Source organism: Hemitrygon akajei, chromosome 9 (genome assembly GCF_048418815.1).
Source record: "Hemitrygon akajei chromosome 9, sHemAka1.3, whole genome shotgun sequence".
Taxonomy (NCBI): Eukaryota; Metazoa; Chordata; class Chondrichthyes; order Myliobatiformes; family Dasyatidae; genus Hemitrygon; species Hemitrygon akajei.
This window is the reverse complement of record NC_133132.1, coordinates 68,709,515-68,726,374: the sequence shown is the minus strand read 5'-3', so window position 1 is coordinate 68,726,374 and position 16,860 is coordinate 68,709,515. Positions and strand designations below refer to the sequence as shown.

General features: G+C 49.7%; 1 protein-coding gene across 3 annotated transcripts; it reads right to left on the bottom strand.

Moving 5' to 3' along the window:
- Window positions 1-126: 126 nt before the first annotated feature.
- Window positions 127-16,810, bottom strand: cnih4 (cornichon family member 4). Of its 3 annotated transcripts, XM_073056244.1 has the most exons (5): window positions 4,080-4,189; window positions 3,415-3,483; window positions 1,147-1,259; window positions 789-929; window positions 127-325 (listed from the first exon to the last, which is right to left on the bottom strand). In XM_073056244.1, exons 1-5 carry the CDS (start codon window positions 4,146-4,148, stop codon window positions 298-300), a joined length of 420 nt encoding a protein of 139 aa, XP_072912345.1. In that variant the 5' UTR covers window positions 4,149-4,189; the 3' UTR covers window positions 127-297. The 3 variants fall into 3 exon arrangements, with proteins under 3 accessions (XP_072912345.1, XP_072912346.1, XP_072912347.1); XM_073056245.1 differs by lacking the exons at window positions 3,415-3,483; window positions 4,080-4,189 and adding an exon at window positions 16,657-16,810; XM_073056246.1 differs by lacking the exon at window positions 3,415-3,483 and having other exon boundaries at window positions 4,054-4,165.
- Between the last annotated feature and the right edge of the window lie 50 nt (window positions 16,811-16,860).

Here is a 16,860-nt window from a genome sequence, read left to right as displayed (position 1 = left end):
GTAGCGGCCAGAAGGGACTTGATCTCAGCTGTCCCTACCAGAGTAGTACCAACTCTGGCTGCAAGTCAGCACCACAGTTGGTACTGAGGGTCACTACAAACTGCAGACTCCAAACAGTCAAAGTCATACATTTAAACTGTAACTTTATTTAAAAAAAGATAATCTCAACACACATTTCAGTCGGGTCCAAAATATAAACTGCATATGATGTAACCTCCAACTTCCAGTTAAAGTGAGAGCCCGGTCCCGGATCCTGAACTTGAAACTTGTGACTATCCACACCCTCTGTCAAGGCACTCAGTCATTGATCAATGCCAGGATCATACTGTTGAAGGAAGAGATGGGATTTGGTGTGGGATAAGAGTCATTCAGACATAATTACCATACTTCCCTTAGCCCAAACTCCCTCTGTCTGATTTTAAGTAATACGATGCCCTATTAATCCCTTTCTGCATGTAGGATCGCCCCTTGGTTCCTGGTCCCTTTTCTGTCCCCACCATCACTCACACATCCTTATTACTCTCATGACTAACCCACAAAAATCTATCTGGCCTCTACCCCTCCAACTCGCTCACCACCTCCCTTTTCACCCAATATAAACCACCTCCAGTTCAGGGCCAATAAAAATCCTTCCCCTCCCCAGGCATGAATAATCTATTCTCACCCAAGCCTAGCAGAGCTCCTTCCCTCACTCCTCCCTAGAACTTAAGACAGAATCTTGCTCCATTCCTCACTTGAGGGTTTCATAATGCTCCCTTACCCCACCCTGAAAGCTGTGCTCTGCTCACCTGTACAGGTAAATGAAAAAACAGAGCAGGTGGAATCCGAGTTTGATCATGGCTTCCTTCATGTGGGTCTTGAGTAGGCCTCGATTGTGTATCTCAGTTGGGTCAAAGACCCCCACATTTCCAGAGGGGACAGACAAGTACCTGTGGGAGAGTCAGAGAACAAATCAGCCTCAGCAGACTGCACTCATCGTGCCTAAGCTCAGTGCGACAAAGAACAACAATCAGTGCTCTGACCCATGAGCTTAGACATGGGTTCACACCTGTCCTTAAGTCACAACCTCTGCACCAAATGTGCAAGGAAGCCCACCTTCCCACCAACCTTGCCATTAGATCCATCCACTCCACGATGCCAACTGACCTGTAGAAGTTCCAGGCAACAATGGGTAGGTTGAGCAGCAGGATAAACCAGTGCATCGAGATCAGCATCAACATCGTGACAGCACTGTGGCCAATCAGTTCTGGTAACACCCACTGTGGAGAGAAGAGTCAGGACCATGGTCAGGACCGCTCTGACACCCCTGCCCAGCCCCAACCAAAGCAGGCTGCTGGGAGGCAGTTAGCAACCTCATCAGCAGGTGTGCAGTCTTGCTGAGCAGTGGGGGAAGATCCTAATACCCACACCCTGCCCCTCCTCTAGCCTCCTAACCTGTCCTTCCCCAGTGGGCTTGTGCAACCAGTGAGAGGGATTAATAGTTGATAATAGGTCCACAGATACCATGTGCTGGTGGTGAAGAAGGCTTATTGCATGCTAACCTTCATCAATCAGGGCACTGAGTAAAGAAGTTGGGGAGGCCATGTTGTAGTTGTACAAGTCTTTGGTGAGGCTGAATTTAGAGTATTGTTTGATTTAGATCAGCCTGCTTATAGGAAAATTGCTGTTATCCTGGAAAGAGCACAAGGGTGTTGTCTGGACTGAGTTGTGGGGAGAGGCTGAGACCTTTCTCATTGGAGCTTAACATAGGAGAATGAGGGGTGATCTTGTAGAGGTGAATAAAATTGAGGGATACAGATAGGGGAATGCACACAGTCTTTTACCACAGGTACGGGGAATCAAGAACTTGAGGGCATAGGATGAGAGGGGAGAGATTTAATAGAAACTTGATGGGTAACATTTTCACCCAGAGACAAGTCAGTATCTGGAATGAGCTGCCAAAGAGTTGTTGAAGCAAATACATTTATCAATATTTACTTGGATTGGAAAGGTTTAGTGGGAACATAGGCAGATAGGGCTTGCTTAGATAGGAATCTAAATCAGTGTGGGCCAAAAGGCCCATTTCCACGGTGTATGATTCTAACCCACCCCAAATGACCAGGGGATTAAATTCATGATAATCTTCTGTGCAACCAGAGGTCCGTCCACTTCATCATCCTCACAACCAGTCATTACTAAATGCTTGTGTGCAGGTGGGGGGAAGAGAAGGCCAAGGTGGATTTGTTACAGATTACACTCAGTGGCCACTTTATTAGGTTCATTAATGCAAATAGCTTATCAGCCAATCATGTGGCAGCAACTCAATGCATAAAACCACATGGGCATGGTCAAGAGATTCAGTTGTTCAGACCAGACATCAAAATGGGGAAGAAATGTGATGTAAGTGACTGACCATGAAATGATTGTTGGTGTCAGACTGGATGGTTTGAGTACCTTAGAAACTACTTATCTCCTGGGATTTTCATGCACAACAGTCTCTGGAGTTTACAGAGAATGGGGTGAAAAGCAAAAAAACATAGTGAGCAGCAGGTCTGGGGGTGAAAATGCCTTGTTAATCAGAGAGGTCAGAGAATGGCCAAGCTGACAGGCAACTCATAGCCACACATTACAACAGTGATGTGCAAAAGAGCATCTCTGAACACACAAAACGTCAAACATTAAAGTGGATAGGCTATAGCAAAAGACCACACCAGATTCCATTCCTGTACCTAATAAAGTGGCCACTGAGTATATATGGACATGACGAATTTGGTGAAAGTTACCAACCTGGATTTTCATAGGGTTTATGATGAAGTCCCACATCGAAGACATTTATCAAACTTCAAGATATGCAATTACCATGGATTAAGAACTAGCTAAAAGACAGAAAGCAGGCAATTGTGCTAAATAGAGACAAGAAAAGGCAGATACAGGAATCAAAAGCAACAACGAATCTACTGAAGAACCTCATAAGGTCGAGCAGCACCGGTAAAGGGGTGGGGGGGGGGGGTCCATTCAACGTTGTTGATTCTTGGGATCAAAATCTTGTATCAGGACCGGGGGCAGAGATAGTAGAGAGGTGAGCCAGGCCAGGAGGGGGAGTGAAGGATGATGAATGGCTAGCTGAAAGAAGCAGGTGGGAGTCAGGGAGAGTGAAGGAGGAGACAGCTGCTGGAAGCTAAAGGATAAAATGCATGGGTGATAGGTGGACACAGCTAGAGAAGGGTTGTGCGGGTGGAGGGAAATAATCACAAGAGATAAGGGTTCCCTGATACTGGAAAATTCATTCTTCACATCTAGGCTGCAAACTAGACAGGCCTAACATTGATCTTCAAGAAGGGAACTGCAGGGAAACTAGATGTGGGAGAGTGTCAGACAGGACTAAAGAGGCAGGGACAGAGATTGCACCAACCCCAGTCTCCAGAGATTACTCACCTTGTTTAGTTTAGAGCAACAAGCTCTGGCGTTTATGTAATCACATTCCAGATCTGACAGGGTTATAATCTGAACTCTGCTCAGGAAAACCCAGAGCCCATGTAGCTTGGCTCCCAGCCCTTCTCAGCACCCCTCATCTCTGCCGCCATTCATTTTCCCCATGCTCTCATCCCACATAAATTATACTCACTCTTCATTTCCCCCCTTATCCTAATACCTCCCTCACCCTCATATCTTCCTCCCTTCATTCCACTCCCTGCTTCACATACCCTTCCCTCCTCTCTCCAGAGACCATCCCTTACCCACAGCCCCTCAACATTCATCCCCTTCCAGCCTCCTCCCTATCCTCAGCACCACCTCCATAGCCACCCTTGTCCCCACCCAACCATTCAGCTAACTCCCACCTCCCCCAGACACACATCTCTCCTTGCCCACCTCTCCCCAGCACCTTCTTCCTCTCCACACCCTCCTCCCCTCCAACCTCCCTCAGACCCCTCCACATCACCCTATATCCTCCTCCAACCTCCCTCCTCCAGACCCCTTCCGCGTCTACCCCCTTCCATGTCCCACCTCCCCACTCCCCCTCTCTATATCCCCTTTCATTTCTCCCCCTATCCCTTTACATCCTTCCTCACTCACTTCATTCCTCCGCACTCAGAGGATACAAAATATACCGCCAAGAATATTAGGGCGCAACAATCGACCAGGGACAGAATGAATACAAGCGCCTCCATTTTCACTTCCGCCTGTGCTACCGGGGGAGGGATTTATATTGGACACTTCCGCCTCAGGAGCCCGGAACCCTACGGCCCCAAGAGTACCTTCCGCCCCGCACACGGTGCATCCTTAATAAAATTCACCGCGGGTCAGTTAAGTTCCGGTCTACTTTGATGCAAAATAAGGAGCATTGAAAGGGAGGTGAAAATTGAAAACGGAATTCAAAATCATAGGTTATTTTATTATTTTGAGCTCAACATTTTGTACTTAATGGTTCCTATGCATTAAATAAATACTGTACTCAACACGACAACCTGGAGGGGATTACCAGTGGTTTCTCAAAGTTTCTTATTCCCAATGCTCCAGCTGTCATTCACAGGAATAATTACCAGCTTTGCTAACTATCAACTAAGGCCGAAACCTCCTGGCCCAACAGCACCACAAGCTATAACTACTTCTCTTCAAAATAAAGTAAATAACCATCCAAGCAGCACAATCCTGATCAAGAATTTAATATTGCAGCACTTTTACCACCTTGCACTAAAATTGGCTTTTTTCCCGTTCTAGTCATGTTCTTTCGTGTTAAAAAGGATATAATTTATGTATGATATGTTTTTATGAACGTTGTACATCTGATACGTTGTGCTTATTTCTCATTGCACCAATACATACATGTGTCTGTGCATGTGACAATAAACTCCATGTTGATTTTAACTCCTGATTTTAATCATGATAATATTTAATGGTTCAGATAATAACCCTGATTCTGATTCCAGACTGTGCAGGACATGAAGGGAGTTATTTCTAGTTGAGTGTGAGATGTGGTGGTAGAGGAGGGGGCTCCCTCCGAGCCCCGGCACCCCTGGGTTGCATCCTCACCTTACCTCACCGAGCTGGTTACATGGCCATTGGAGACACAAGCTCAGAGCCAGACTGGTTTTGTTGCTGTTCTCAGCAACTGCGACAGAAAAGCAGGGGTAAGGGCCTAATGACTTGTAAGCGGCAGCCCCATGGTCAGAGGAGCAGTCCTGAAGCAGTTTCTCCCTGTGGGAGGGGCAGTACCAAGGGAGAGTCACACTGTGGGGGTGCAGTCCTGAAGCAGTTTCTCCCTGTGGGAGGGGCAGTACCGAGGGAGAGTCACACTGTGGGAGGGGCGGTACTGAAGGAGAGTCACACTGTGGGGGGGGCAGTACTGAGGGAGAGTCACACTGTGGGAGGGTCAGTACCGAGGGAGGGTCACACTGTGGGAGGGGCAGTACCAAGGGAGAGTCACACTGTGGGGGTGCAGTACTGAGGGAATGTCACACTGTGGGAGGGGCGGTACTGAGGGAATGTCACACTGTGGGAGGGTCAGTACTGAGGGAGAGTCACACTGTGAGAGGGGCAGTACTGAAGGAGAGTCACACTGTGGGAGGGGCGGTACTGAGGGAGGGTCACACTGTGGGAGGGGCGGTACTGAGGGAATGTCACACTGTGGGAGGGTCAGTACTGAGGGAGAGTCACACTGTGAGAGGGGCAGTACTGAGGGAATGTCACACTGTGGGAGGGGCGGTACTGAGGGAATGTCACACTGTGGGAGGGTCAGTACCGAGGGAGAGTCACACTGTGAGAGGGGCAGTACTGAAGGAGAGTCACACTGTGGGAGGGGCGGTACTGAGGGAGGGTCACACTGTGGGAGGGGCGGTACTGAGGGAATGTCACACTGTGGGAGGGGCGGTACTGAGGGAGGGACACACTGTGGGAGGGTCAGTACTGAGGGAATGTCACACTGTGGGAGGGTCAGTACTGAAGGAGAGTCACACTGTGGGAGGGGCGGTACTGAGGGAGGGTCACACTGTGGGAGGGGCGGTACTGAGGGAATGTCACACTGTGGGAGAGGCAGTACTGAGGGAGGGTCACACTGTGGGAGGGGCGGTACTGAGGGAATGTCACACTGTGGGAGGGGCAGTACCGAGGGAGGGTCACACTGTGGGAGGGTCAGTACCGAGGGAGAGTCACACTGTGGGAGGGGTGCTATTGAGGGAATGTCACACTGTGGGAGGGGTGGTACTGAGGGAGAGTCACACCGTGGGAGGGGTGGTACTGAGGGAGGGTCACACCGTGGGAGGGGTGGTACTGAGGGAGGGTCACACTGTGGGAGGGTCAGTAGTGAGGGAATGTCACACTGTGGAGGTGCAGTACTGAGGGAGAGTCACACTGTGGGAGGGTCAGTATTGAGGGAATGTCACACTGGGAGGGGTGGTACTGAAGGAGAGTCACACTGTGGGAGGGTCAGTACCGAGGGAGAGTCAAACTGTGGGAGGGTCGGTACCGAGGGAGAGTCACACTGTGGGAGGGGCGGTACTGAGGGAGGGTCACACTGTGGGAGGGTCAGTACCGAGGGAGAGTCACACTGTGGGAGGGTCAGTATAGAGGAAATGTCACACTGTGGGAGGGGTGGTACTGAGGGAGGGTCACACTGTGGGGGTGCAGTACTGAAGGAGAGTCACACTGTGGGAGGGGCGGTACTGAGGGAGAGTCACACTGTGGGAGGGGTGGTACTGAGGGAATGTCACACTGTGGGAGGGGTGGTACTGAGGGAGAGTCACACCGTGGGAGGGGTGGTACTGAGGGAGGGTCACACTGTGGGAGGGTCAGTATTGAGGGAATGTCACACTGTGGGAGGGTCAGTACTGAGGGAGAGTCACACTGTGAGAGGGTCAGTACCGAGGGAGTGTCACACTGTGGGAGGGTCAGTACCGAGGGAGAGTCACACTGTGGGAGGGGTGGTACTGAGGGAATGTCACACTGTGGGAGGGTCAGTACTGAGGGAGAGTCACACTGTGGGAGGGGCGGTACTAAGGGAGGGTCACACTGTGGGAGGGGTGGTACTGAGGGAATGTCACACTGTGGGAGGGGTGGTACTGAGGGAGAGTCACACCGTGGGAGGGGTGGTACTGAGGGAGAGTCACACTGTGGGAGGGGTGGTACTGAGGGAATGTCACACTGTGGGAGGGTCAGTACTGAGGGAGAGTCACACTGTGAGAGGGTCAGTACCGAGGGAGTGTCACACTGTGGGAGGGTCAGTACCGAGGGAGGGTCACACTGTGGGAGGGGTGGTACTGAGGGAATGTCACACTGTGGGAGGGTCAGTACTGAGGGAGAGTCACACTGTGGGAGGGGCGGGTACTAAGGGAGGGTCACACTGTGGGAGGGGTGGTACTGAGGGAATGTCACACTGTGGGAGGGGTGGTACTGAGGGAGAGTCACACCGTGGGAGGGGTGGTACTGAGGGAGAGTCACACTGTGGGAGGGGTGGTACTGAGGGAATGTCACACTGTGGGAGGGTCAGTACTGAGGGAGAGTCACACTGTGAGAGGGTCAGTACCGAGGGAGTGTCACACTGTGGGAGGGTCAGTACCGAGGGAGGGTCACACTGTGGGAGGGGTGGTACTGAGGGAATGTCACACTGTGGGAGGGGTGGTACTGAGGGAGGGTCACACTGTGGGAGGGTCAGTATTGAGGGAATGTCACACTGTGGGAGGGTCAGTACTGAGGGACAGTCACACTGTGGGAGGGGTGGTACTGAGGGAGGGTCACACTGTGGGAGGGTCAGTATTGAGGGAATGTCACACTGTGGGAGGGTCAGTACTGAGGGAGGGTCACACTGTTGGAGGGGTGGTACTGAGGGAATGTCACACTGTGGGAGGGGTGGTACTGAGGGAGGGTCACACTGTGGGAGGGTCAGTACTGAAGGAGAGTCACACTGTGGGAGGGTCAGTACCGAGGGAGAGTCACACTGTGGGAGGGGCGGTATTGAGGGAATGTCACACTGTGGGAGGGTCAGTACTGAGGGAGGGTCACACTGTGGGGGTGCAGTACTGAAGGAGAGTCACACTGTGGGAGGGTCAGTACCGAGGGAGAGTCACACTGTGGGAGGGGCGGTATTGAGGGAGGGTCACACTGTGGGAGGGTCAGTATTGAGGGAATGTCACACTGTGGGAGGGTCAGTACTGAGGGAGAGTCACACTGTGGGAGGGTCAGTACCGAGGGAGAGTCACACTGTGGGAGGGGCGGTATTGAGGGAATGTCACACTGTGGGAGGGTCAGTACCGAGGGAGAGTCACACTGTGGGAGGGGTGCTATTGAGGGAATGTCACACTGTGGGAGGGTCAGTACTGAGGGAGAGTCACACTGTGGGAGGGTCAGTACCGAGGGAGAGTCACACTGTGGGAGTGTCAGTATTGAGGGAATGTCACACTGTGGGAGGGTCAGTACCGAGGGAGAGTCACACTGTGGGAGGGTCAGTATTGAGGGAATGTCACACTGAGGGAGAGTCACACTGTGGGAGGGTCAGTACCGAGGGAGAGTCACACTGTGGGAGGGGTGCTATTGAGGGAATGTCACACTGTGGGAGGGGTGGTACTGAGGGAGGGTCACACTTTGGGAGTGTCAGTAGTGAGGGAATGTCACACTGTGGGAGGGGTGGTACTGAGGGAGGGTCACACTGTGGAGGTGCAGTACCGAGGGAGAGTCACACTGTGGGAGGGGCGGTACTGAGGGAGAGTCACACTGTGGGGGTGCAGTACTGAGGGACAGTCACACTTTGGGAGGGGCGGTACTGAGGGAGAGTCACACCGTGGGAGGGGTGGTACTGAGGGAGGGTCACACTGTGGGAGGGGCGGTATTGAGGGAATGTCACACTGTGGGAGGGTCAGTACTGAGGGAGGGTCACACTGTGGGGGTGCAGTACTGAAGGAGAGTCACACTGTGGGAGGGTCAGTACCGAGGGAGAGTCACACTGTGGGAGGGGCGGTATTGAGGGAGGGTCACACTGTGGGAGGGTCAGTATTGAGGGAGAGTCACACTGTGGGAGGGTCAGTACCGAGGGAGAGTCACACTGTGGGAGGGGCGGTATTGAGGGAATGTCACACTGTGGGAGGGTCAGTACCGAGGGAGAGTCACACTGTGGGAGGGGTGCTATTGAGGGAATGTCACACTGTGGGAGGGTCAGTACTGAGGGAGAGTCACACTGTGGGAGGGTCAGTACCGAGGGAGAGTCACACTGTGGGAGAGAGTATTGAGGGAATGTCACACTGTGGGAGGGTCAGTATTGAGGGAATGTCACACTGTGGGAGGGTCAGTACCGAGGGAGAGTCACACTGTGGGAGGGGCGGTATTGAGGGAATGTCACACTGTGGGAGGGTCAGTACTGAGGGAGGGTCACACTGTGGGGGTGCAGTACTGAAGGAGAGTCACACTGTGGGAGGGTCAGTACCGAGGGAGAGTCACACTGTGGGAGGGGCGGTATTGAGGGAGAGTCACACTGTGAGAGGGTCAGTACCGAGGGAGGGTCACACTGTGGGAGGGTCAGTACCGAGGGAGGGTCACACTGTGGGAGGGGTGGTACTGAGGGAATGTCACACTGTGGGAGGGGTGGTACTGAGGGAGGGTCACACTGTGGGAGGGTCAGTATTGAGGGAATGTCACACTGTGGGAGGGTCAGTACTGAGGGACAGTCACACTGTGGGAGGGGTGGTACTGAGGGAGGGTCACACTGTGGGAGGGTCAGTATTGAGGGAATGTCACACTGTGGGAGGGGCGGTACTGAGGGAGAGTCACACTGTGGGAGGGTCAGTACCGAGGGAGAGTCACACTGTGGGAGGGGCGGTATTGAGGGAATGTCACACTGTGGGAGGGTCAGTACTGAGGGAGGGTCACACTGTGGGGGTGCAGTACTGAAGGAGAGTCACACTGTGGGAGGGTCAGTACCGAGGGAGAGTCACACTGTGGGAGGGGCGGTATTGAGGGAGGGTCACACTGTGGGAGGGTCAGTATTGAGGGAATGTCACACTGTGGGAGGGTCAGTACTGAGGGAGAGTCACACTGTGGGAGGGTCAGTACCGAGGGAGAGTCACACTGTGGGAGGGGCGGTATTGAGGGAATGTCACACTGTGGGAGGGTCAGTACCGAGGGAGAGTCACACTGTGGGAGGGGTGCTATTGAGGGAATGTCACACTGTGGGAGGGTCAGTACTGAGGGAGAGTCACACTGTGGGAGGGTCAGTACCGAGGGAGAGTCACACTGTGGGAGGGTCAGTATTGAGGGAATGTCACACTGTGGGAGGGTCAGTACTGAGGGAGAGTCACACTGTGGGAGGGTCAGTACCGAGGGAGAGTCACACTGTGGGAGGGGTGCTATTGAGGGAATGTCACACTGTGGGAGGGGTGGTACTGAGGGAGGGTCACACTGTGGGAGGGGAGGTACTGAGGGAGGGTCACACTGTGGGAGGGTCAGTATTGAGGGAATGTCACACTGTGGGAGGGTCAGTACTGAGGGAGAGTCACACTGTGGGAGGGTCAGTACCGAGGGAGAGTCACACCATGGGAGGGTCAGTACTGAGGGAGAGTCACACTGTGGGAGGGTCAGTACCGAGGGAGAGTCACACCATGGGAGGGGCGGTATTGACGGAATGTCACACTGTGGGAGGGGAGGTACTGAGGGAGAGTCACACTGTGGGAGGGTCAGTACCGAGGGAGAGTCACACTGTGGGAGGGTCAGTACTGAGGGAATGTCACACTGTGGGAGGGTCAGTACTGAGGGAGAGTCACACTGTGGGAGGGTCAGTACCGAGGGAGAGTCACACTGTGGGAGGGTCAGTACTGAGGGAATGTCACACTGGGAGGTCAGTACTGTGGGAGTGTGGAATGAATACACCATCAATATGTGGTTTTCCACTATAAGGGGCGCCGCATTGTGAATACTGACTACAGTACTCTAGAATTGAACTGAACACATACATGAGGAGTAAAAATCTTTACGTTATGTCTCCATCTGAATGTGTAATATACAATCATAGTAATTTATAATAAATAGAACAATCAATGTAACATAGAAATACACCCAAATCAGTGTGAGTTAATCAGTCTGATGGCCTGGTGGATGACGCTGTCTCAGAGCCTGTTGGTCCTGACTTTTATGCTGTGGTACCGTTTCCTGGATGGTAGCAACTGGAACAGTTTGTGATTGAGGTGACTTGGGTCCCCAGTGATCGTTTAGGCCCTTTTTACGCACCTGTCACTGTAACCGTCCTGAATAGTGGGAAGTTCACATCTACAGATGTGCTGGGCTGTGTGCACCACTCTCTGCAGAGTCCTGTGGTTGAGGGAAGTACAGTTCCCATACCAGGCAGTGATGCAGCCAGTCAGGATGCTCTCAGTTGTGCCCCTGTAGAAACTGCTTAGGATTTTGGGGCCCACACCAAACTTCTTCAAGCATCTGAGGTGAAAGAGACACCGTTGTGCTTTTTTCACCACACAGCTATTGTGTACAGACCACATGATGTCCTCGGTGATGTGGATGCTGAGGAACTTGAAGCTGTTTACCCTCTCAACCCCAGATCCATTGATGTCAATAGGGGTCAGCCTGTCTCCATTCCTCCTGTAATCCACAACCAGCTCCTTTGTTTTTGCGACATTGAGGGAGAGGTTGTTTTCTTGACACCACTGTGTCAGAGGAATGACTTCTTCCCTGTAGGCCACCTTGTTATTGTTTGAGATAAGGCCATTCAATGTACTGCCATCGGCAAATTTAATTAGCAGATTAGAGCTGTGGGTGGCGACACAGTCAAGGGTATACAGGGAGTAAAGGAGGGGATTTAGTACACAGCCCTGAGGGGCTCCTGTGTTGAGAGTCAGAGGGGTGGAGGTGAGGGAGCCCACTCTTACCACCTGCCAGTGATCTGACGGGAAGTCCAGGATCCAGCTGCACGAGGCAGGATCAAGGCCGAGGTCTCTGAGCTTTCTGTCAAGCCTGGATGGAATTATGGTGTTGAATGCTGAACTGTAGTCCAAGAACAGCATTCTCACATAGGCATCCTTTTTCTCCAGATGTGTAGGGACGGTGTGTAGAGCTGTGGCTACTGTGTCATCTGTTGATCGTTTGTGTCGGTAGGTAAATTGTAGGGGGTCCAGTGTGGGTGGTAGCATGCTGCAGATGTAGTCCTTGACTAGCCTCTCAAAACATTTGCTTATTATTGAGGTGAGTACAACAGGACACCAGTCGTTCAGGCATGTTACCTTGGTCTTTTTGGAAGAGACAGAAGTGAAGTACTACCTTGTCTGAACTCGTCTTCTGTAACTGCACGGAATCCCAGTGCAGAGGCTGAACGGGTCAAAGTTGGTACTCTGACTGTAGTCATCTCTCATGGAAAACTCACCGGTGTGGGCCAATTTGACTGTAGGATCTGTGTGAATGAGTGGCTGAAAGTTGGCACAGACTCAAAGGCAGAAGGAAGTGGCTGAAGTGATACAGCAGATGGTCAACATTCTGCATTGAGACCCTGCATCAGGACTGGGGAGTAGAACTTCTTCAAAGTCAGCATGCCTTGAAGGGAATTCACGGAGGGGCCAGTTTCTGTGCTGTATCTCCCTATCAGGACTTGGACATTGTATCACATCCGCTGCAAATTTCCACCCACCTTTTGTCTTTTCCCTTTCCTCCTGAATTTCCGTGTCCATTTCAGGGCATAGGTCAGCTGGCACTCGATCTCTGACTTCCTGACCAACATACCACAGTCAGTAAAGATAGGCAGCAAGACTTCTGCCATAATTATTCTCAAGACTGGTGCCCTGTACGGTTGTGTCCTCAGACCCCTGCAGGACAAACTCTGCTCTATCTCCACCTACAGGTTTGCATGTATCTCAGATAACAGGAAGGAGACAGGCTGTCATGGTGTCTTGACAACAAAAGAGCTGATCACTGACTTCAGGCTGTCTTTATCAACAGTATTGAGGTTGTGAGTTTCACGTGCCGAGCTGTGAACATCACCAAAAGCTTGCCCTGCTTCGTTCACAGCCAAGAAATCTCACTGGCACCTCCACTTCCTCAGGAGGCGAAAGAAATCTGACTCTCCTCAGCACACCACAGAACGTCTCCTCTCTGGACACAGGTGAGCTTGGTATGGCAACTGTTCTGCCCATAACTGCAGGAAACTGCACAGCCAAGTAGATACAGCTCAACACACCCCGGAAACCAGCCTCCCCTCCGTACCTCTCACTGTCTTAGTAAACCACTCACCCTGAACAGGCTCTCCTCTCCTCTCTGTATCAGACAAGTCTGAAAGCACGCACCACCAGGCTCACGGACAGCTTTGTCCCACTGTCGTCAGACTCGTCGATGGGTTTCTTGTTCAATAAAATGGACTCGACCTCACAATCTAATCTACCTTGTTGTGTTTTTCCACCATAGTTCAACTGCACTGCACTTTCTCAGTAACTTTATTCTTCATTATTTTATTACTTTACCTCAACACACTGTGCAAAGATTTGATCTGTATGAACAGCGTGTGAGACGAGCTGTTCACTGTACCTGACAACAATAAACTAATATTATCAGCCAACAGACTCCCATCTCAACTCTGTCAGCTCCTACTGTGCTGCTAAAAGAGTCCCTACCATTCCCTTCACTCCATCAGATCCCCTGATGGTCAGATATTGCATATGAGCTTCAGATTTCTCTCCTACCTGTGGCTTTCACTTTCTCAGAGATTGTTATAGGTTTATTACTGTCACATGTGTTGATATAGGATGAATATGTACATATACACCAACAACGGACACAAAAAAGTCTGTCTTTACAATGAAAGCTAGTTATCAATGAGTTCTACATGATTGGTGATCCATGTTGTCCTGTTCCATTATGCCAAGTCTGTGGCAAACAACTTACGAATGTAGCAACGGCTCCAGCAAAATTGAAAGACATTTAACTACAAATTACAAAATATGACATGTAAAAGTGCTGGTTATTTTAAATGACTATTGGAATCTCAAAACAGACAGATTAAAGCTCTTGAAAATAAAGTCACAGACAGTAAAAGGGTTTTGGAAGCAAGTTACTTCGTAGCTTTAAGACCAGTTTACTTGAGAATATTTTTTTTTTAACTGTGTGAAAACCTGGGCAAAGAGAACACCAATCTCCTGCTACATACAGAAATCTGGTGGCTTAGCAGAGGAAGAGTTCTCAACAGGGTGTTTGAGCTGAAAGGTGAATTGCAGTACCTTCAAGAAAATAGGCGGCCAGATTTTTCATCATATGAACCAGTTAAACAACTGTCTGCAAGGTTCTGGAGATAATGTTTGACTTTGAGTAACAAGATTCTTGGATTTAAAAGGAAACTGAATATTTGGAAAAATCATGCTGCAAAGGAAATCCTGAAACATTTCCACTATTACTTGGACTTGAGAGTGGGGAAGGGTATCAGAAAATCTCAAGTCTTATTGAAAAGCACCTGGAAAAACTGCAGAACAAAATTGAACAGTACTTATCCTCCCTTTTAACACAAGTGATAACTGGGTGAGGGAACCTTTCTCTCAATCTTCTGCTCAGCCTGCGAACTTGACTTTGAGAGGAGAGAAGAGAAAAGAATTTTGTGAGCTGCAGTCTGATCATGCACTCAAGATGAGCTTTACTGATCTGTCCCTGGTTAAGTTCTGGATTTCTGTGAGAGCATCCTGCCATTCATAGGAAAGCAATGAAAGTTTTGCTGCAGTTTTCAACTTCTTACACGTGTGAGCAAGCTTTTTCTTGTTTAACAAGCATGAAGAGCAAGGATAGAAATCATCTCATTTCAGTCAATGGAGAAATCTCTGCGTGCTCATCTCAAGTTCAACCCAGAACTGAGTACTTGTGCAGCAAGAAACAAGCACTGGTTTTGTATACTAGGCCTAAATTTGAGCCTGATCGTGTCACTTAGTCTGACATCGGTGGTGGGGAAAATGCTAGAGTCGGTTATCAAAGATGTGATAACAGCACATTTGGAAAGAGGTGAAATCATCGGACAAAGTCAGCATGGATTTGTGAAAGGAAAATCATGTCTGACGAATCTTATAGAATTTTTTGAAGATGTAACTAGTAGAGTGGATAGGGGAGAGCCAGTGGATGTGGTATACTTAGATTTTCAAAAGGCTTTTGACAAGGTCCCACACAGGAGATTAGTGTGCAAACTTAAAGCACACGGTATTGGGGGTATGGTATTGATGTGGATAGAGAATTGGTTGGCAGACAGAAAGCAAAGAGTGGGAATAAATGGGACCTTTTCAGAATGGCAGGCAGTGACTAGTGGAGTACCGCAAGGCTCAATGCTGGGACCCCAGTTGTTTACAATATATATTAATGATTTAGACGAGGAAATTAAATGCAGCATCTCCAAGTTTGCGGATGATATGAAGCTGGGCAGCGGTGTTAGCTGTGAGGAGGATGCTGAGAGGATGTAGGGTGACTTGGATAGTTTAGGTGAGTGGGCAAATTCATGGCAGATGCAATTTAATGTGGATAAATGTGAGGTTATCCACTTTGGTTGCAAGAACAGGGAAACAGATTATTATCTGAACGGTGGCCGATGCACCGATGCAAAACAGTGCAGTTTTGGTCCCCTAATCTGAGGAAAGACATTCTTGCCATAGAGGGAGTACAGAGAAGGTTCACCAGATTGATTCCTGGGATGGCAGGACTTTCATATGAAGAAAGACTGGATCGACTAGGCATATACTCGCTGGAATTTAGAAGATTGAGGGAGGATCTTATTGAAACATATAACATTCTAAAGGGATTGGACAGGCTAGATGCAGGAAGATTGTTCCCGATGTTGGGGAAGTCCAGAACGAGGCGTCACAGTTTAAGGATAAAGGGGAAGCCTTTTAGGACCGAGATGAGGAAAAACTTCTTCACACAGAGAGTGGTGAATCTGTGGAATTCTCTGCACAGAATTCCAATGAGGCCGGTTCATTGGCTATATTTAAGAGGAGGTTAGATATGGCCCTTGTGGCTAAAGGGATCAGGGGGTATGGAGAGAAAGCAGGTACAGGGTTCTGAGTTGGATGATCAGCCATGATCATACTGAATGACAGTGCAGGCTTGAAGGGCCGAATGGCCTACTCCTGCACCTATTTTCTATGTTTCTAAAATGCCTTTTCAAAGCCTTGTATAAAAGTATGCCTTAGGATTTATTTTTATTCATATTGCCTTGGTTTCTGATTTTTAGTAACTTTACTATTCAACATTGCCAATAAATTTTCATTTTGTAAATAGATATAATTAAATTTACAACCTTTATTTAAATTAAATATATCGAGTTTACCTTTAGAAAAATTAAATCCCATTTTGGCTTAAACCAGTTGTTTAACAGAAATTTATTACGTTTGCCTTATGAGTTTTTAAATTTATGAAAGGGAAAGAAAGAGATTAATTTCACGGAAGGTACGCTAAGCTTAACTGTTTTTTTAAGAAAAGCTGGCTAAAAATTAATTCTCTACTCAAAAGAGCATTGGTAAATATTTTTGGATTATTATATCTACCATTTACCGATAAAGCTAACATACCGTGAGCTACAGATATAATAATTTTTACGCAGGGGTTCCCTGAGACCTGAAAATTATTTCAAGGGTTCCCCCAGGGCAAAAAGGTTGAGACAGGCTGGTCTAGAATCACAAGTCTGCAGGCACTGAAGTTCCTGGGTTCTCCTAATTAGTTTTAAACAATGTTACTCACAATGTGTGCTGTGGCTAGTGATTTCAGCAGTAGAAGTTGTAATGGGAATACTTGATAATTCCCTCGAGAGCTGGGACGTGGGTGGGTGGTTGGGGCAGAAGAGAGAATATCCGGGGGAGTGGGGAGCATTTGGCATAGTCGGTGCAGTGGCGCCGTAGCCCCGCTGGATGGCGCCACACGAGGGGACCGGCGGAACCCTCCGGT

Excerpts from the sequence above, each read along its gene's own strand:
- cnih4 (XM_073056244.1), bottom strand. The coding sequence starts at position 4,148 with ATGGAGGCGCTTGTATTCATTCTGTCCCTGGTCGATTGTTGCGCCCTA. Across the intron at positions 3,484-4,079 it reads TATTCTTGGCGGTATATTTT|ATTATAACCCTGTCAGATCT; the intron begins GTATCCTCTGAG and ends AGCAGAGTTCAG. Across the intron at positions 930-1,146 it reads GTTGCCTGGAACTTCTACAG|GTACTTGTCTGTCCCCTCTG; the intron begins GTCAGTTGGCAT and ends ACTCTCCCACAG.